The 22,441-nt window shown below is 37.4% G+C and overlaps 1 protein-coding gene across 1 annotated transcript in view; it reads right to left on the bottom strand.

The window, feature by feature from the left end:
• DNAH12 (dynein axonemal heavy chain 12) overlaps nt 1-22,441 on the bottom strand; it is a 199,297-nt gene that overhangs the window by 89,797 nt on the left and 87,059 nt on the right. The window contains exons 33-40 of the mRNA XM_026501080.4: nt 16,906-16,989; nt 16,196-16,384; nt 11,699-11,818; nt 9,236-9,424; nt 8,010-8,161; nt 4,487-4,625; nt 3,247-3,413; nt 1,837-2,092 (exon numbers count right to left, since the gene is read on the bottom strand). Coding sequence (XP_026356865.3) covers nt 1,837-2,092; nt 3,247-3,413; nt 4,487-4,625; nt 8,010-8,161; nt 9,236-9,424; nt 11,699-11,818; nt 16,196-16,384; nt 16,906-16,989 — 1,296 coding nt within the window. The remainder of the gene's footprint in view (nt 1-1,836; nt 2,093-3,246; nt 3,414-4,486; nt 4,626-8,009; nt 8,162-9,235; nt 9,425-11,698; nt 11,819-16,195; nt 16,385-16,905; nt 16,990-22,441) is intronic.

Below are 22,441 nucleotides of genomic sequence, written 5' to 3' on the forward strand. Positions count from 1 at the left end.
CCAAGCCCAGGAAGTGACAATGCTTTTATCTCCCAAGTATTACAGTTGTTCCGTTTAAAGTTGAATGACATGGGATTAAATAATTAGCAAAAAATTTTAGTAGAAAGTGAAACCAAGAAACCATTTCGAAGCATTCCAAATGAAGGGGTGAATGAAACAATTTCCTTTTGACTACCCTTGACTTCAAAACAAATCAATGTATTCTCTTCCTTCCTTCACTCCTATTTACTCTCTGCTTCTTCTTCGTCTTAATTGGCTATAATGCGGAAATAAAGTATGATTTTACTATATGCTGAATTCATCAAATAAAGTTTAATATTTTCTTTAAGGATGGTAAATTAAATCTTTTATAATATAGCCTCCCCTCTACAAAAAAAATGAAATTATTTTTTATCTATCTGTGCTCTAGGATTCATCCCTCCTCCTAGCTTCCACGTGGTAGGTCTAAAATGCTTCAAAGACAGAAAAAAAAAAATCCTTTTTGTATGTCATTCGGCCTGGCCAACTCCCTTATTTTTCCAGGAGACACCCAAAATACATAAATCATATTTTATAAATAGAAGCACTTTTCTGGTATCGGAATAACTACTGTAATTTCAATGTACTATCACTTTGCTCACAGTTTCTCTATTTTAACAGCACAAATTTCGCACCAGAACAAGGGGGACACTTCAGATAGATAAGAGGCTCTTGGAAACCAGTGGGATGATTCTAGGGAGTTTTGTACTTTTTTTTTTTTTTAAGATTTTATTTATTTATTTGACAGAGATAGAGACAGCCAACGAGAGAGGGAACACAAGCAGGGGGAGTGGGAGAGGAAGAAGCAAGCTCCCAGCGGAGGAGCCTGATGTGGGGCTCGATCCCAGAACGCCAGGATCACGCCCTGAGCCGAAGGCAGACGCTTAACCGCTGTGCCACCCAGGCGCCCCGGGAGTTTTGTACTTCTGGTTGCACTGATGCCGCAGTGAACCCACTTTATCAAGGGCTCCAGAAAAGGTTAGTTTAGTAATATCACTCATTTACCTTACATACAGTTTTTCCTTTTACCATTAGTGATGAGGCTGCCTCTGGCCTCTGAGCAGTGGCAGATAACACACCCTGAATAAGGCAAAGCCACTGGACCATCTTGTGTTCTGTTCCCACCCCTGTGTTTCCTTATTATTATATTTTCATTGCTACTCTTAAGTTATGTAGTATGGATTTAAAAAAAAAAAAGTATGCATTCATAAGCTGAAGTTTCCCTCTTTGTTTTTTTAAATATTAATTAATTATAATTAATTTTTTATTTTTATTTTTTTTTAAGTAGGCTCCATACCCAATGTAGGGCTCAAGCTCACAACCCCAAGATCAAGAGTCACATGCTCTACCCTGTGCCAGCCAGACACCCCTTTCTCTGTCTCTTTAAAGACAAACATGAAAAATGGAAAGAGAGAGAAAAATAATAAACACCAGGGTAGAAACCTAACAATTAGGGAAGCCCTCGTAGTGTGGCTGATACTGATTCGAAATTATTTCCTTGGAACAACCTTGTGAAATAGGTGCTCTCCTTCATGTTAGTGATTAAAAAACTGAGTTTCTGGAAGGTCAAGTTACTTGCTTTAGGCCACATAGGTAGGAAATAGCAGTCAAGGCTCAAACCCAGTTAGAGTTCCCTGATTTCAAAGCCTATGAGCTTCCTGTTCTCAAGCCTTCTTAACAGCTTCTCTGACACTGAAGACCAAAGTAGATGGCTATGGGGGAAAAAATGTTAAAAAAAAAAAAAAAAAAAAAAAAAAAAAGAACCAAACAAGGAAAATATGTAATACTAAAACATTTTGTATCGCAGTACTCACTCACCTCCATTGTCCCACTGACAATCTGGTTCCCAACTGAAAAGTACTCTGGAGGAAATTCACGAGTCCTCAGGTAGAATGCTACAATTGATGAGAAGATTCGGACCATAGTTTCATCACTGAAAGTATTAATAGAGCAGATGTTGAAATGTCGAATAAATCGGGGAGTGACTGGATTTCTTCCGCCACCTGGAGGACCCATAGCAGCAATCAGATGGATGTCAACCAGTGTGATTTTACTTGTGTCCTTAAGGTCATACCTTGAAAGCACATAAAAATCCCAAAGCAATCAGTTACAAGCCAATTAAGATGGAATGAAATATAGAACTTCCTAGAAACGTAATCTGATTTTAGCTTCTCTAAAAGAATCCTAGAAAATGCTTGGAGTAGAAAAATTAAAAATAAATTTTATTTTTTTAAATTGAGGTATAATTGACGTAACAGTAGTTTCGGGTGTATAACATAATGACTCGGTATTTGTCTACACTGTGAAATGATTTCCACAGTAAGTCCAGTTAACATCTGTCACCATACATAGTGACAAATTTTTTTTCTTGTTATGAGAACTTTCAAAATTCACTCTACCCTTGCCTTATATAAAAAAATCATGCATACTGGGGGTTAGAAAAGTATATTTAAGAGGAAGAAATGAAGAATTATTAATCTTAGCCAAACGATACAATGTCTTACATGTTGAAAACTAACCATAGCATCATAAAAATGGGATGGAGGGTGGGGCACCTGGGTGGCTCAGTCAGTTCAGCATCCGCTCTTGATTTTGGCTCAGGTCATGATCTCATGGGTCATGAGATCTAGCCCTGCACTGGGCTCTGCGTTCAGCAGGGAGTCTGCTTGAGATTCTCTCCCTCTGCCCCTCCCCCCACTGGCATGTGCACACACACTCTAAAATAAATAAGTAAGTCTTTTTAATAAATGGGATGGAGGGAGCGGAAGAGTTATCTATGGAACTGGTGTCAAAAACAAGCTATCTCAAAGGTACAGTAGTCCCAAACAGTCACAGAAAATATAGAGAATTTAAAATGGCAGAAACAACAGAGGATGCTGATTATTCTCAGCCCCGGAAGAATAGTACTTTGAAAGATGTAGTCTATATGTTATTTTCAATGATTGAAAATAATAGTTGAAAAGGAAAGAATTTATTCCATTATTGAATAAATACATTTCCAATACTGGGTTATTCATCCCAGTAATCTAACTCACATATTCACAGGAAAGAATGTCATAAAAAAGTACAGAAAAGTCTTCCAAAATTTCTGTATAAGAAAATCTGAGTAACCATTTTCTTCCATAAGTAACTTGAAAAATGCATTACTTTGATGTGAGAAACTAAAATAAAAAAAGAGAACAAAAATGACTTCAGCATGGCTAATTAAAACTCCAGTTAAATAGTTACCAGTGCCCACAGTCAAAAAATTGTCGTAGTAATTCGATAGGAGGTTGAGCTCCGTATTTCTCCAATGCAGGCATATTCATGTCATCTATAAAAATGACACACTTCTTTCCCATAGGTGGTCCAAAAACTCCTTTGCGTCTTTTATCCAGTCTAGCCATAATGATATTCTAAAATATAAAGAAGAAAAGTAATATTTAAAGCCATACTTAACACCGGGGGAAAAAAGAATTTACAGTCTAATTATATAAGGAAATGGTGCCAGGAAGCACTGTGTGTGTGTTTATATTTAATCATTTTTAGGGTGATAGCAAACCTTATATTCAATATCAAAGAGCGTTTACTAAAATCCTTCTATGTGCTCAGAATTGTTATATACATAAATATTTATACATTTATATTGCACATAAACACAAAATATTTTCCTCATTGGATACCCCAACATATCTATTAACTTTAACTTATTCAACACCTAAAAGCACTAATCTAAATTTGTAAGATTTTGAAATTAAGGGAATTCTACAGGTTTAAAACAACAGAAATGAGCCCCGTAGGTCAGGTGAGAATGGACATAAATTTAGGCATGGATGATTATAATAGTGACTAGAAAAGGTCTTGTGCAGAACTTTCAACTTGGCACAAAGAAGGGGAGGCACAACTACATGGTTCCTGTCATGTAAGGTCATACAATAGTCCATGGCTTGAAAGACCTTTCAAGGACAGAGGTTCAGTAAGCAGCAAATGCCCTGAAGGCCCATCCAGGAGAGTCTAAAAAGAACAATTGAAGGTTCTCACTCTCTCTCCTCCCACAGTCTCTTCTCCAGTTAAGAAATCAATTTTGCTTCTTCTTGGGCTTATAAAAAAGGATGAGAAAGCTCAATAATCCAGTATTAATGCAAAAACGTTCCCTTGAAAGCAGTTCCAACATTACTATGCTCTTGGAATTATTAGTTAATTGGGGTGTCTTTTAGCCTTTGTTTTTAAATAGGTATGTTTAAAATAATAACTTATAACCCAGGAATTTAATAAAAATGGGAACATAAATTTTTTAAAATGTCCTCTTGAACTTTTGTCCTTAAAACTTTTTTAAAACTTACTTATAATGCCAAAAACAAAAGTTCTGAAGTTTCATTTAAATTTATAGAAGACTTACACAGCTGCTCATTTAATATACAATTTTAAACACTGATCAAATAAGGCAAAAAAGTTAATTATGGACCTGCGTTTCTGGCTTTCAACTAACCTGAACCTGGTTGGCACTGGTCCGTGCAGAGAAATTAATATAAAAAGGGAAATACTGGTCCTTTTCCAAGTGATTCATTAGTTTATCCTTCACATACACTGATTTTCCTGTACCCGTTGGACCCACGAAAAGCAACGGCCTTTATGAAAACAATGAACATATCATTAGAAAAGAGAAAAAGTCAGAATGCCATTTCTACTACAGAAGGCTGGAATTCGTTGAAAACTTGAGTAATGAAATCACCATCTAAAAATTCACATTTTAATCTGCCGCTGTTATTTCATGTAACACCAGTAAAAGTGACAAATGGCACACACTTTTGCTTCCTGTTGCTGAGACTTTAATAGTAACAAACTATTAAAGACAGATGCAGCATTGCTATACTCCAGAAATACAAACAAGTAATAACATGTTTTGCTTTTTGGCAAAGAAAGCGAAAGTTTGGCTCCTCCGAAAAGTGATGTATCTGTACTTGTGAGTTGGGGTGGAGGCAATGGGGTGCAGTATGTAAGCGACCAATAAGACGATGACGTTAAGACCGGTTTAGGCTGTTTCACGGTTATTAAACACCTAGGTGACCGTGAAGTCTAGAGCTAATAGTTATATTATGCCTATTAACAGCATTTTAGTATCTAAAATATCATTTTAGAATAGCCTTTAGAATCAGTTACTAACTGAAAACACTTGTCCAAAAGCAAGCTCTGAGGAATTCTTCTTTCAGTGGGGCCTCAAGGCTGGGTTTCTCATTCTCAAGTGATCATAATTAATTTAAAAAGGAAAAAAAAAAAATCCTATGAGTTTATGCTCACAGAATTCTGGGGAATCCCAGCTTGGAAATACTGTTTAGAATTAAAAATTAAATACTGACCCTTTGATGGCTAACTTGGCACCACCCAATACACAGAGACAAACACAAGGACAGCGCTAACCCTGAGCACCAGTGTTCTAAGAGGCCATCTGAGGGACCCAAATTATGCTAATATTAATTTTAAAAATTATCATTGAAGCATAAACATAAAATTAAAGTTCTTTTGGAACTACAGTAGCCCTGGAAAGTTCACCTATGTGTTTCAGTCTGAGTAACACTTGCCTTATGGAAAGCTATTTATTAAAAAAAAAATTTTAATAAAATACTGTGCTGAACTTGGGACCCAGGGACCAAAGGAGGAAATCTTTAGACAGTGTTCGAAGAATCTGCGAACTTGGATGACAAAAAGGTTATATATTTACTTTTCCTATCCTTAACTAAAATGGAGCAATTGCATCAATTGTACCTATGTCTTTGTCACTAATAGAAATCACACATATTATTCTAAATATTACAATGGCTACAAATATCTCAAAAATATCATGCCTATTACTTCTCTGAAATCATGATAGGCCTCAGACCCACTGCTAGACTGTATTATTTAATGTCAATAAAGCAGCACATATATTAGTACCATAGCTCAAATAAAAAAAATTTTTTTAATAATATTTTTTATTATATTACGTTAGTCACCATACAGTACATCCCTGATTTTTGATGTAAAGTTTGATGATTCATTGGTTGCGTAAAACACCCAGTGCACCATGCAATACGTGCCCTCCTTAATACTCATCACCGGCCTATCCCATTCCCCCACCCCCCTCCACTCTGAAGCCCTCAGTTTGTAAATTTTTTTAAAAAAGCATTATTCTGACAAATGGCTTATGGCACAAAAGGGCTCTTATACTAGGAATTTCCCAGAATTGGCAAGTTTCTTCCTTGCCTTTTTCTTTTCACTATCAGCCTCGAAATGCAAAAATGTAACAAATAAGCACTGAGTAATGTACAGAAGTGTTGAATTGCTATACTGTACACCTGAAACTAATATAATGTTGAATGTTAACTACACTGGATTAAAAAAATTTTTTTTAATGTAACAACAGGGATTCAATAATATTCCCTCATGGGATATTTTTCCTGTGTTGTCGGGGGTTTTTTTGTTTTTTTTTTAAACAAGATAAAATTCACCAAGAAAAATTCACCAAGAAACAGGTTTGGTTTTTTTTTTAAGATTTTTAAATTTATTATTTATTTGACAGAGCAAGAGAGCACAAGCAGGTAGAGCAGCAGAGGGAAAGGGAGAAGTAGGCTCCCTGATGCGGGGCTTAATCCCAGGATCCCGGGATCAAAACCTGAGCCAAAGGCAAATGCTTAACTGACTGAGTCGCCCCAAGAAACATGTTCTTCATCAAAAACAAACCAACAATGACACTCATGCATATTATGTAAGCTTGTCTAGTTTAAATAGTATTGATAAATTATGTCTAATGTTTCAAAAGAAAAATAACTACAAGAAAGAGATGCCCTTTGACAGATGACTGGATTAAGCAGATGTGGTCCATATATACAATGGAATATTACTCAGCCATCAAAAAGAACGATTTCTCAACATTTGCTGCAACATGGACGGGACTGCAGGAGATAATGCTAAGTGAAATAAGTCAAGCAGAGAAAGACAATTATCATATGGTTTCACTCATTTATGGAACATAAGAAGTAGGAAGATCGGTAGGAGAAGAAAGGGAAGAAGAAAGGGGGAGTAAACAGAAGGGGGAATGAACTACGAGAGACTATGGACCCTGAGAAACAAACTGAAGGCTTCAGAGGGGAGGGGGATGGGGATTGGGATAGGCCAGTGATGGGTATTAAGGAGGGCACGTATTGCATGGTGCACTGGGTGTTATACGCAAGTAATGAATCATGGAACTTTACATCAAAAACTAGGAATGTACTGTATGGTGACTAACATAATAAAAAATTACTATAAAAAAAAGAAAGTTATTAGGAAAGTTGGTATGAATATGCCTACAGTACGTGCCAGGCTTTTGACCAGTTTCATGTCCTCTTCTTTGATGTGCTCTTCTGATTTAAGTCTGAGATTTCCACATTCATCTTAAGTTATGAAGAACTGGCATAGGGCATACATGAAAAATGCTAAATGGGAGAATGTGGATCACAGTTGATACTCAGAAGCATACTAAACCTTTGAGGTGTAGAATGCATACTTGCTTACCAATAACACTGCAACTGACTTTTAGTCTGCTGTTACTAATACAATAAATATGGTTTATGGGGCAACAAAGTATGGTGACTAATTTTTGGTGTAGGCAATAGAAAACCTGGATTCTAGGTTTGCCACTAGTAACAGAGGTTACTGTTGGCATGTCAATTAGTCCCTCGGGGTCTGTTATCTGAGAATGGATGACCTCCAAGTTTACTTCAAAAGTCGTATGATCTGGGGCATCTGGGTGGCTCAGTGGGTTAAGCATATGACTCTTGATTTCAGCTCAGGTCATGATCTCAGGTGAGATCGAGCCCCGCATCAGGTTCCATGCTGCCTTCTTGGGATTCTCTCTCTCCCTCTGACCCTTTCTCCCACTCTCTCCCTCTCTTAAAAAAAATAAAAAATGAAATAAAAAAATAAAAGAAATCCTACGATCTTATTAGAATGCCACTGTTATATTTACAATGCATGTCCATAACAGAGTTTCTTACTTTGCATAGGTAATACTCAAATCCATTAGAAATGTATATCTAACTGTGTCCATTGTAGGGACTATGATATCTTGAATCTTGACACGTTTTTCTCCTAAATTAGTACTTTTAATTAATTCATTCCAGTGGAGCCAGCGACCTCGGTTTTTCAACTACAAGAGAACATAAGTTTTAAAGTATGACCATGCACTTGGTATCCGAAAGGCTCTTTAACACACTGATGTATTTGCTTTTAAAACCTTAGTTTATCATAATAAAAACTTCTTGTAGGAATAAGTCATCTAAAATAATGCACAGAATGTTTTATAGTCATGAAGTAGATTAATAAGCACCCATGAATCCACTACCCAATTTAAGAAACACACATGTTTCTTTGGATTGATTATCCCTCTGCTTCAGTGCTATGGCTGGCATCCAAGAATTTTCCTATTTTCTGGCAAATTGTACACGTATACAGTATGTGTCTGGATGGTGGTAATTTTGCAAGTTTGGGTGAATGTTTCTTAAGTAATTTGTATTCTTATTTTTTTTAAGTTTAAGCTTTCATTTCTATCAAAGTTATATATGCACATATTTTAGAATCAAAACTTTTACAAAGGTTGAGAAAAACAGCAGTTTCCCTCTCTTGTTTTCTCTTCTCTAGCAGCCACTATAAGCTGGACATTTTGGGATTCACCTCCAACACAAAGAATATGCTTGTGTTATCATCTCTTGATTTTTTGGTTTTAGAGATTATTTTATTGACTTCCCACTGTGACTAATAAGGATGAAACTCTCTGGTCATATTTTTAAAATTTTGTATTAGCATGGTGTTGGGAAAGATTTCTACACTGGTAGTCAAGAGAGCTGGATTCAGGTCCTGGTTCTGCTAGCCATTTGTCTTTCTAGGCTTGCCTCTTTCCCTGTAAATCCAGAGATTTAGGGAAAGTTGTACTTAAGTCTCTCTATAAATCTTATGTCTCTGTGAAGTAAAATTTGCATGAATAAAATGATATTCAGATGCTTGCTGTTTAAAAGAATCTTTTTGTGAATTTTTTAAAGTGGAGAAAATATTTAATTTAAATCTGAAACTATAAAATAGCCTGAAAGAAAGTTTATCTACACTGTCCACAAGTTAAAGGAGGAGAAACTAAAGAAAAGGGACAAAAACGCCAACCACAGGGGTCAAAACAACGCTAGGACGGGAACCCAGCTTTAGAACTTATAACGAGCATCTTATATCATACCTCATACATGTAGTCATAGACCAGACCTTTTTCATCAAACTGGCATTCCCATTTACCCACAGAGTCAGGCACTGGGTTGTTTTCATCTCTTCCCAGGATGATTGACCGTAGGAAAGTATCAAACACGACCCGACCATCCGTATCACAACTTCCTCCAATGGACCAAATCAAAGAAAATATAAAGCTAGCCTATTGGTTTAAAAAAAAAAAAAAAGGTTAATTTAAATTAATTATTTAAAAGAAATTTTTAACAAATTAACTAAATTTAACATATTAAGGAGGCCTGGTTAACATATTTGGAAAAGGCCAGGTCTACAGATAAAGTGGAATGGAGCACAGTGAAGTCACAGAGAACATCATTTCTCTGGCACTATCTATCTAAATTTAAAATGCCCATAGCAGGGCACCTGGGTGCCTCAGTTGGTTAAGCCTCTGACTCTTTTTTTTTTTTTTTAAGATTTTATTTATTTATTTGACAGAGAGAGAGAGACAGCCAGCGAGAGAGGGAACACAAGCAGGGGGAGTGGGAGAGGAAGAAGCAGGCTCCCAGTGGAGCAAGGACCCCGAGGCAGGGCTCAGTCCCAGGATCCTGGGATCACGCCCTGAGCCGAAGGCAGATGCTTAACGACTGAGCCACCCAGGCGCCCCAAGCCTCTGACTCTTGACCACAGTTCAGGTCTTGATCTCAGGGTTGTGAGTTCGAGCCCCACACTGGGCTCCATGCTGGGTGCAGAGTCTACTTAAAAATAAATAAAAATAAATAACATGTCTATATCAAATGATGTAGGAATTTCTCTTTTAGGAGTTTATCCTTAAATATATTCCCACCTGTCAAAATGATGTATGTACAAGAATATTCACTACAACACTGTTTGTGCAGCCAAAAATAAGAAGGAACTGTTTTTTGATAGGGGTCTGTTTATGTTATGTATACAGGAAAACATGCAGCTGTTTAAAAAAAGTAACTCAGTAAGTATATGGATATGGAACACTCTCCAAGATATACTGTGAGAGAAGATGCAAATCAGTATGTATAGTATGCTAATGTGTAAAAATGTATTCATATGAAGGAGAGTATGGGTCTAATACCTCTAGCAGGCTACCTAGGGCACTGATGACAGTGGTTTCCTTGAGGGTGGCTAGGGCACTGGTATGGATAGAAAACCTATTTTTACCTTTTGAATTTTACTCTAGGCACATGTATCCAGTTTAAAAAAATCTATCAAATAATACACATACACACGAATATATGTATAATCAAATATATTTTTTCTTTCTTTCTTTTTTTTTTTTTTTAGGTAATCTCAATACCCACTGTGGGGCTTGAATTCACAACCCTGAGATCAAGGGTCACATGCTCTACTGACTGAGCCAGCTAGTTGGTAGTCTTAAATTTTTTTTAAGAGAAAATTTTTAACCAGGTATCAATTTATATTAGTCTTTAAAAGTAATTCTAAACCCCTTAAAAATTGAGGGAATTTAGGCTTACCAATAGAATGAAACTTTATATAGAGATATAGATACAGATACAGCATGAAGGTTATATAAGTGAACTATTCCTAAATGCTTTTATATTTAATTTATAACAAAATTTTATAAAAATTTTATAAAATAAACTAGTACTTTTATTTATTTTATAAATAGGTAACACTGATAGGTACGGAACAATATTAAAAACTAGTTCTGTGAAAGGCAGTTCCAAACCTTGGGAGAAAAAGGAATATAAATAAGTTATGCTTCAAACATGTCTGTTCTATTTCTTCTAACAGTGAAATAAGGAATGGAGGTGATGATGAGCAGGGAACCCTGGAATGTGAGGTGTCTGAGGCAGAGGACTTTCTGTGGTGACGAGGTAAAGGGGAAGCACGGGGAGGGAACCACTATCACCACAGAGTAGAAGAGAAGATGAAGGTATTTGTGAATAAGGTGGCAGATGGGAAAGAAGCATGGACCAAACACCTCTTTCCTCTGGCTCCCTTCAAGTCCTGTGCTCTGGTCTTCTCTGACCTCTAGACATTAGCTACCTGGACACTGACTCTCCCGTAGCGATGTGCTCTTTGAACCCTGCTGGCAATGCTCCACGCAGCTGGCTGGATGCCTGTTTCTGGTCTCCCACAGCCAGCTTGTAGCAGCCTACGTCATGACTTAACCTTAAGACAAAGTGAATCACCTAAAGTTGCTATTGGATTAATATTAAGTCACCTTATGGTTTATCAAATTACGATCTTTCATAAATAGTAAGACAGTTTGGGTTCATTTGGGCATATTTTACTTTCTTTAAAAGGTTTTTTTTTTTTTTTTTTAAGTCAGAACACCAGGTCAGGGTGACTTCAATGCCTTCGTCTGTTCCTTTGGTGCTCACCCAAAAACAGCTCTGCATCTTATGTCTTCCTCAATACAATGATCATTTCCAGAGGCACATTCTATTCTGTAAATAAAAATTACAATAAGTGTAAAGCCTACCATAATCCAAACACGAATATGCTTGCTTGTAGGATCGTTTTCCAGCACATTACAGAGTAATACCTCAAAGAGGCGTGTGAGAGATACAACCACATTGCTATCGCTTGTAGGAATCAGTTCCTGCAAAGTGAAGAGAGCAAGATACTTTACTTTCATCTTCTTTGGAGAATTAAAAAATATTTTATTTAAAGAGTCTCCCACCAGTCAGAACGGCTAGTATCAAACAGATAAAAAAATGACAAGTGTTGGTGAGGCTGTGGAGCAAAGGGAACCCTCGTGCATGGTGGTGGGAACACAAACTGGTGCAGCCACTCTGGAAAACAGCATGGAGTCTCCTGGAAAAATAAAAAATAGAAGCACCATGTGATCCAGTAATTCCACTTCCGGGTATTTACCCAGAGAAAATGAAAACACCAACTCGAAAAGATACAAGCACACCTGTATATCGCGGCATTATTCACAAGAGACAAGATGTGCAAGCAATCCAAGTGTCCGTCGACAGACGAATGAAGAAGTGTGGCATATAGACAATGGACTGTTACTCAGCCGTAAAAAAGAAAGATCTTGCCATTCTCAACAACCTGGATGGACCTACAGGGTATTATACTAAGTGAAATAAGTCAGACAGAAAACGAAGTTCATGGAATGAATCTGTATTTTGGAATCATCATTCTGGTAGGAGGATGTAGACTGGACCAGAACAGCTCTATTATACTGCTTCAGGTAGGAAATTACAAAGGTCAGAACTGAGGCTACTGTAAGAGGAAGGAGGGGGTGGTCAGAGGAACCTGGATGGAAAAGAGAGAACAAAGTTAGCAAAGAGGGAAAAGTCAATAGATCCTGGGGACTAACTAGGTGTGGAAAATATGGGAGTACATTATGAGAAGAAAATCCGTCACTCATCAGAAAGATGGAGCCTATTTCCTATTATTTGCAACATATAGTATTAGAGTTTTAAAATTTAAAAACTGAAAAATGACTTTATATTTTCTCTGTGAAGACACTGTACAAAACTTTCATAAAGTGGAATTCATTTTTTTCTTATGTGCAGAATATTTTTCCTATCTCTAAAATAATATTTTAGGATGGAAAAAAATCTACTGAATACCCCCTTTCCCTTCCCAATATCAATATATTTATATGTAAGTGACTAGTGTGTGTGTGAGTGTGTGTGTGTGTGTACATGTGCAGCAGGTTGAACGGTGGTCCCCAAAAAGAGAGGCCCATGTCATATCTCAGGAACTCATGAATGTGATCCTATTTGGAAAAGGGGTCTTGGAAGATGTAGTTAAGTATCTCAAGATGAGGAGATCATTCTGGAATATGATCTAAATCCTTTTAAGAGTCACACAGTGAAGAGACAGAGTAGAGAGGCCAGGTGAGCTCGAAGGAAAAGACTGGAGTTATGCAGCCAGAAGGCAAGGAATGCCTCTAGGCCAAAGCTGGGAGAGGTAAGGAAAGATTCTCCCTTACAGCTTCCAGAAGCTTAGCCCTGCCAACATCTTGATTTCAGACTTGTAGCCTCAGGACTATGGCAGAATAAATTTCTGTCGCTTTAAACCACCAAGTTTGTGGTAATGTTAGGACAGTCCTAAGTAACTAATATGTAAAGTTTTCTCATAAAATATTAAATATACATGTGAATTTTAAAAGCTATGTATCTGGGATGCCTGGGAGGCTCAGTCACTTAAGCGTCTGCCTTTGGCTCAGGTCATGATCCCAGGGTCCTGGAATCAAGTCCGGCACTGGGCTCCTTGCTCAGCGGGGAGCCTGTTTCTCCCTCTGCCTCTGCTGCTCCCCCTGCTTGTGTGCGCTCTCTCTGACAAATAAATAAAATCTTTAAAAAAAAAAAACTCTCAACAAAATAGATATAAAGGGTTAACTCTGCAATAAAATAGAAGACATTTATGAAAAACCCACAGCTAAAATCATAATCCATGGGGTAAAACTGAAAGTTCTTCCTCTAAGATTTGGTATGAGGCAAGGAAGCACACTCTCGCCACTTCTTTTCAACAAGAAGGCAACTAGAACAATCAGACAAGAAATAAAAGGCATCCAAATCAGAAAAGAAGTAAAAGGATTGCTATTTGTAGATGACATGATCCTATATGTGGAAAACACTAAAGACTCTGTGCAAAAAAAAAAAAAAAAATTAAAAAAAATTACCTTTTAGAACAAACTCAATAAGGTTACAGGATACAAAACCAATATACAAAAATCAATTACATTTGTTTACACCAACAATGATCTATCTTAAGAGGAAATCAAGAAAACAATCCCATCTATTATAGCATCAAAAAGAATAAAATACTTAGGAATAAATTTAACCACGAACATGAAAGATCTGTACTATAAAGCATCAATGAAAGAAACTGAAGAAGACAGAAATAAATGGAAAACATCCTGTGCTCATGGCTTGGAAAAATTAACAGTGCTAAAATGTCCATAGAACGTAAAGTGATCTACAGATTCAATGCAATCCCTATCAAAATTTCAGTGGCATTTTTTTCAAAAATAAAAAAAGTTTTTTAAATTTGTGTGGAACCACAAAAGACTCTGAATAGCCAAAATAATCTTAGGAAAGAATAGAGCTCTTTCTTAACATGTCCTGGTTTCAAATTATATTACAAAGTTCCAGGAATCAAAACAGTGTGTTACTGGCATATAAGACATATAAGCAAATGGACAGAATTGAAAATCCAAAATAAACTCAAGCACATACAGTCAACTGATCTTCAACAAGGACAACAAGAATACACAAGGGGCGGGGGGCGGGGGGTACACCTGGGTGGCTGAGTCAGTTGGACGTCCAGCTCTTGGTTTTGGCTCAGGTCATGATCTCGTAGGTTGTGAGATCCAGCCCTGTAGTGGGCTCCACACTCAGCAAGGAGTCTGCTCAAGATTCTTTCTCCTTCTCCCCCTGCCCCTCCTCCCCCGCTTTGACACACACATTCTCTGTCTCTAAAATAAATAAATAAACCTAAAAAAAAAAAATACACAATGAGAAAAGGATAGTCTCTTCAATAAATAGTATTGGGAAAATCAGATAGCCACATGTAAAAGAATGAAACTGGACCTTTATCTTATACCATACACCAAAATCAACTCGAAATGGGTTCAAGACTTAAATGTAAAACCTGAAGCCATAAAAATCCCAGAAGAAAACATGGGGGGAAAGCTCCTTGACATCGACCTGGGCAATGATTTTTTGGATAGGACAAAAACTCAGGCAACAAAAGCAAATATAAAGTGGGACCACATCAAACGAAAAGTTCCTGCACAGCAAGGGAAATGAGCAACAAAATGAAAAGGCAACTTATCAATTGAGGGAAAATATTTGCAAACCATATATCTCATAAGGGGTCAATATCCAAAATATATAATGAACTCATACAATTTAATAACAAAATTCCAATTTAAAAATGGGCAAAGGATCTGAACACTTTTTCTAGAGAAGACATACAAATGGCTAACAGGTGTGTATGGAGACATTCAACATCACTAATCATCAGAGAAATGAAAATCAAAACCAATGATCACTTCACACCTGTTAGGATGATTATAAAGATGAAAGGTGACAAGTCTTGGTGAAGATGTGGAGAAAAGAGAACCCTCATGCACTGTTGGTGGGAATGCAAACTGGCACAGACACTCTGGAAAACAGTGTGGAAGATCCTCAAAAAACTAATGATAGAACTACTATGTGATCCAGCAATCCCTCTTCAGGACATGACATCAGTACCTCAAAGATATTTCTGCACTCCCATGTCCACTGCAGCATTATTCCCAATAGCCAAGATAGGGCCACAAACTGTTGATGGACAAATGGATAAAGAAATTGTCCTATAAATACCTATAATGGAATATTATTCAGACATAAAAGAGAGATCCTGCTATTTGTAACAACATGGATGAACTCTAACACATTATGGTAAGTGAAAAATGTCAGACACAGAAAGGAAAAAAATTGCATGTCACTTATATGCAGAATCTGAAAATTGAATGCATAGAACCAGAGTAAAATGGTGGTCACCAGGTGTGGGGAGGTGGGGGTAATGAGGAGACGTTGGGCAAAGGGCACAAAGTTGCACTTTTATTTACAATTATAAAATATTAAAAACTTTAAAATGAAACCCAGACACACACACACACACACACACACACACACACACACACACGAGTACAAATATAACTAGGGGGATCTGAATAAGATCAGTAGATATTATCAATGTCAATATCCTTGTTGTGATATAATATAACCTTGCAAAATGTTACCATTGGAAGAAATTGGGTAAATTGTGCGGGGAATCTATTATTTCTTACAACTCCAGGTGAATTACTGATTGTCACAATAAACACCCCATTTTAAAAAGTAGATACCAAATGTCTAAGGGGCAACTGATTTTAGTTATTTATCCTACTAGTGTGACTTTAGACTTAGGTCAAGTTGAATGGAAACTAAAGGAACTTGAACAGGTCAGAGAATTACAGTGTTACCTTGCAGTTTTTCTTACGAAGCTTTAAAGTGGGCTTTATTAACCAGCCAAAGAGTCCTTTCAGAAGAGCCTGATGATCTGGTTCCTGCAGAGGTCCTTTCAGGGAATTCAACCACGAGGACACAAGTGGTTCCCATCCTAACTGCGAGGGTTCCAAATAAATCATGCCACAGCGGCTTACGGTGGCTGGCTAGAGAAAAAAGACATTTTCTTTTTCTAACGTTGCTCATACACCAGTGGCCGTTATCAACTACTTCTTTGAATGACCTATACAGCTTTCCATGATCTAGCTCCTGTCTTCCTCTAAAGCCTCACATATATTAGAGGAAATGTCTGCAGTGACAGTTCCCCAGACACGTCATGTCTTCAGGTCTTTACATATCATCTAGTCATGATTTGGAATGCCCAGGCCCAACTAATCTCCCTAGAGAAGTGTTACCCCTCAAAACAAGATCAAACACTCAGACATTTTCCGTGGTCCTCCTCTACCCATTCCCCTCTTGGATGCTCATCCCCTCCATAATCTTAGAGTACTTACAAGTAGCAATATAGTGGAATTATTTATTAGCATGCTTCTTATCCTCCCTAAATACACTGTGTCTTACTCATCTTAGTATTCCTGGTGCCTAACTTGTCTTCTGACATATAATAAAAAATACGTATTGACCAAGTGAACACACAAACTACTGTTATATTAAAATATGAACTTACCGAGGCCTGGGAAAGGTCCATTGCTTCAAAGATGAGGCTCATTTGAGGGGACATCTGAATGATTTCTCCACTCATAAGGCAAAGCTAAAGGCAATTATTTTTCAAATGTTTATTTTTTAAAAACTCAAACTTCTCAGATAAAAAGTTATTCTATGTATAAGATAATGTATATCCTATGATATAATACAGTAAGTGTTAAAACAGAAGCCAGAAAATTGTAATTCTAGGTCTAGCTCTGTCAATTACTTACTAGGTAAGCGAATACTTAACATTTCTGAGTCCCAGCCTCTTCATCTATGAACAGGGATAATTTCTCCTCCATAGGGTTAGGCAGGAGGAAAAATACATGACACACTGCAAAAATCCTAGACAAATCTCAGTTCTTACTATTAATATAATTACATGAAATATTCCTGACTTTATAAAGATGTTATTAATAAAAAAAGAGAAAAATTGAAAACAGAGAAGAGTATGAGCACTCATGTATTCATCTCCTGGATTTAACCAACGTTAACATTTTGCCACATTTGCTTTGTTTTTAAAAACTGTGTTTTGCACTTGGAGACTAAGAACCATCCTGCTCAGGAATGATTCGATAAACCAGGAAATCAAAAATCAATTTAAACAATTTATGGAGACCAATGAGAATGAAAACACAACGGTCCAAAACCTTTGGGATACTGCAAAGGCAGTCCTAAGGGGGAAATACACAGCCATCCAAGCCTCACTCAAAAGAATAGAAAAATCTAAAATGCAGTTTTTATATTCTCACCTCAAGAAGCGGGAACAGAAACAGAGGGACAGGCCTAATCCACGCACGAGGAAGCAGTTGACCAAGATTAGAGCAGAAATCAACGAATTAGAAACCAGGAGTACAGTAGAGCAGATCAACAGAACTAGAAGCTGGTTCTTTGAGAGAATTAATAAAATTGACAGACCTCTGGCAAGACTTATCCAAAAGAAGAGAGAAAGGACCCAAATTAATAAAATTATGAATGAAAAAGGAGAGGTCACAACCAACACCAATGAAATTGGAAGGATTATTAGAAACTTTTATCAACAGCTTTATGCCAATAAATTAAGCAATCTGGAAGAGATGGAGGCCTTCCTGGAAACCCATAAACTACCAAGACTGAAACAGAAAGAAACTGGTTTTTTAAACAGGCCAATTAATTATGAAGAGATTGAGTCAGTGATAAACAATTTCCAAAAAATAAAACTCCAGGCCTGGATGGTTTTCCTGGGGAATTCTACCAAACATTCAAAGAAGAAATAATACCTATTCTCCTAAAGCTATTTCAAAAAATAGAAACAGAAGGAAAGCTACCAAACTCATTCTATGAGGCCAATATTACCTTGATCCCCAAACCAGGCAAAGACCCCCAAAAAAGGAGTATTATAGACCGATTTCCCTAATGAATATGGACACCAAAATCCTCAACAAAATCCTGGCTAATAGAATCCAACTGTACATTAAAAGGATTATCCATCATGACCAAGTGGGATTCATCCCTGGGATGCAGGGGTGGTACAACATTCGCAAATCTATTAGTGTCTTAGGTTTTATCCAGAAACAAAAATTCAGAAATCATATGATTCTCTCAATAGATGCAGAAAAAGCATTTAACAAAATACAGCATCCTTTCCTGATTAAAACCCTTCAGAGTGTAGGAATAGATGGTACATTTCTCAAGATCATAAAAGCCATCTATGAAAAACCTATGGCAAATATTATTCTCAACGGGGAAAAGCTAGAAGCCTTTCCCTTAAGATCAGGAACACAACAAGGATGCCCACTCTCGCCACTATTATTCAACATAGTACTAGAAGTCCTTGCAACAGCAATCAGGCAACAAAAAGATATAAAAGGTATCCAAATCGGCAAAGAAGTCAAACTGTCTCTCTTCGCAGATGACATGATACTCTATATGGAAAACCTAAAAGAATCCACTCCCAAACTATTAGAAGTTATAGAGCAATTCAGTAATGTGGCGGGATACAAAATCAATGCTCAGAAATCAGTTGCATTTCTATACGCTAATAATGAGACTGAAGAAAGAGAAATTAGGGAATCCATCCCATTTACAATAGCACCAAAAACCATACGTTACCTTGGAATTAACTTAACCAGAGACGTAAAGGACCTATATTCTAGAAACTATAAATCACTCTTGAAAGACATTAAGACACAAAAAGATGGAAAAATATTCCATGCTCATGGATTGGAAGAATTAACATAGTTAAAATGTCCATGCTACCCAGAGCAATCTACACTTTCAATGCTATCCCGATCAAAATACCGATGACATTTTTCAAGGAACTGGAACAAATAGTCCTTAAATTTGTATGGAAAGAGAAAAGGCCCCGAATCTCCAAGAAACTGTTGAAAAGGAAAAACAAAGCTGGGGGCATCACAATGCCGGATTTCGAGCCGTACTACAAAGCTGTGATCACAAAGACAGCATGGTACTGGCACAAAAAGAGACACATAGACCAATGGAAGAGAATAGAGAACCCAGAAATGGACCCTCAGCTCTTTGGGCAACTAATCTTTGATAAAGCAGGAAAAAAGTCTCTTCAATAAATGGTGCTGGGAAAATTGGACAGCTACATGCAAAAGAATGAAACTTGACCACTCTCTCACACCATACACAAAGATAAACTCCAAATGGATGAAAGACCTCGATGTGAGACAGGAATCCATCAAAATTCTAGAGGAGAACATAGGCAGCAACCTCTATGACATCGGCCAAAGCAACTTTTTAATGACACATCTCCAAAGGCAAGAGAACCAAAAGATAAAATGAACATGTGGGACTACATCAAGATAAAAAGCTTCTGCACAGCCAAGGAAACAATCAAAAAAACCAAGAGGCAGCCCACGGAATGGGAGAATATATTTGCAAATGATGCTACAGATAAAAGACTGGTATCCAAGACCTACAAAGAACTTCTCAAACTCAATACGTGAGAAACAAATAAACAAATCATAAAATGGGCAGAAGATATGAACACTTTTCCAATGATGACATACAAATGGCCAACAGACACATGAAAAAATGTTCAAAATCATTAGCCATCAGAGAAATTCAAATCAAAACCACACTAAGATACCACCTTACGCCAGTTAGAATGGCAAAAATTAACAAGGCAGGAAACAGCAATTGCTGGAGAGGATGTGGAGAAAGGGGATCCCTCCTACATTGTTGGTGGGAATGCAGGTTGGTGCAGCCACTCTGGAAAACAGTGTGGAGGTCCCTTAAAAAGTTAAAAATTGAGGGCACGCCTGGGTGGCACAGCGGTTAAGCATCTGCCTTCGGCTCAGGGCGTGATCCCGGTGTTATGGGATCGAGCCCCACATCAGGCTCCTCTGCTATGAGCCTGCTTCTTCCTCTCCCACTCCCCCTGCTTGTGTTCCCTCTCTCGCTGGCTGTGTCTCTCTGTCAAATAAATAAATAAAATCTTAAAAAAAAAAAAGTTAAAAATTGAGCTACCCTTGACCCAGCCATTGAAATACTGGGTATTTACCCCAAAGATACAGATGTAGTGAAGAGAAGGGCCATATGCACCCCAATGTTCATAGCAGTATTGTCCACAATAGCTAAATCGTGGAAGGAGCCGAGACGCCCTTCAACAGATGACTGGATTAAGAAGCTGTGGTCCATATATACAATGGAATATTACTCAGCTATCAGAAAGAATGAGTTCTCAACATTTGCTGCAACATGGATGGCACTGGAGGAGATAATGCTAAGTGAAATAAGTCAAGCAGAGAAAGACAATTATCATATGATTTCTCTCATCTATGGAACATAAGAACTAGGAAGATCGGTAGGGGAAGAAAGAGATAAAGAAAGGGGGGGGGTAATCAGAAGGGGGAATGAAGCCTGAAAGACTATGGACTCTGGGAAACAAACTGAGGGCTTCAGAGGGGAGGGGGGTGGGGGAATGGGATAGACTGGTGATGGGTAGTAAGGAGGGCATGTATTGCATGGTGCACTGGGTGTTATACGCAACTAATGAATCATCGAACTTTGCATCAGAAACCAGGGATGTACTGTATGGTGACTAACATAATAAAAAAAAATTAAAGAAAAAAAAAACCGTGTTTTGTAGGGCATTATGCATACCATGGCATTTCATATCCAAATATGTCAATATGTATCTCTTAAAAGTAAGGAGTTTTCTATATGACCACAATGACATTATTACAGCTAACAAAATCACGACGAACTCCTTAATAGCATGTAATGCTCAGCCAGTACTCAAATTTCCTCAAGTGTATTAGAAATGTCTTTTCAACTGATTCTTCTAACCAAACTTCAATCAAGGACCATGAATTGCATTTGCTATGCCCCCTTGATCGCTTTTAATCTAAAACATTCCTCTTCAATCAAATACGTAAAAAACTGAATTTATCAACTGCTTCTTTTTTGCCAAATTCCTTTCTTGTCCACTATTATTAAAGCCATCTTTTCTTCTCAATCTTCTTGGCTTCTACCTTTGCAATTATCATTAACTTTCAACAATTTTAATAATTAGTATTATTGATATTCCAAGTTAATTTCATTAAGTCTTTTCAACTCTTCCTCTTATTTTTTTTTAAAGATTTTATTTATTTGACAGAGAAAGAGTGCACGCACACAAGCAGGAGGGGCTGCAGGCAGAGAGAGAGGCAGAAGCAGGTTCCCTGCTCAGCAGGGAGCCCGATGCGGGGCTCGATCCCAGGACCCCGGGATCATGGCCTGAGCCTAAGGCAGCTACTTAACCGACTGAGCCACCCAGGCGCCCCCTTCCCCTTCATTTATTTTTCAGTGTTTCTTCTCTACAACCATCACTGTAGCCCCAGTTTTGCCTCTACCTAGATCTATGTTAACAAGGCAGCATTTAGCATTCCTGGACCTGTTTCTTCTCTATAAAATAAATGGTCTAGAGCTATGGGGTCCAATATGCTAGCCAGCGGTCATATGTGGCTATTTATATCTAATTTTAACTAATTAAATCTATTTAAACAATTTAATCTTAAGTAGTTAAAATTAAATAAAACTGAAAGTCAGTTCTTCAATTGCACTGAGCCCCATTATTTTTTTAAAGATTTTATTTTTAAGTAATCTCTACACCCAATGTGGAGCCTGAACTTAGAACCCTGAGATCAAGAGTCACATGCTCTACTGAGTGAGGCAGCCAGGCACCCCTGTACTAAGCCATGTTTCAAATGCTCAGTAGCCAGCCACATGTGACTAATAGCTACCTTCTTAGACAATACAAATATTTCCATCATTTTTTAAAAACATTTGGAATTTTCTTTAAAAAAAATCACAACCATGAACACTGTTATAGTTAGGGGCACTCTTGGTTCTCCACAATGATACTGAGCATGCACACAAGGGGTTCCCATTGTTCAGTCTTAACCATCTTTAAAAAAAGGAAAAAAACTTGGCACACTACCATTTGACTTGTTTTAATGTTTCTTCATAAATGGTGAAAAATACTAAAGTACAGACAAGGGATAATCATAATGTTGTGGCCAACATTA

Source organism: Ursus arctos, unplaced genomic scaffold (assembly GCF_023065955.2).
Source record: "Ursus arctos isolate Adak ecotype North America unplaced genomic scaffold, UrsArc2.0 scaffold_14, whole genome shotgun sequence".
Taxonomy (NCBI): domain Eukaryota; kingdom Metazoa; phylum Chordata; class Mammalia; order Carnivora; family Ursidae; genus Ursus; species Ursus arctos.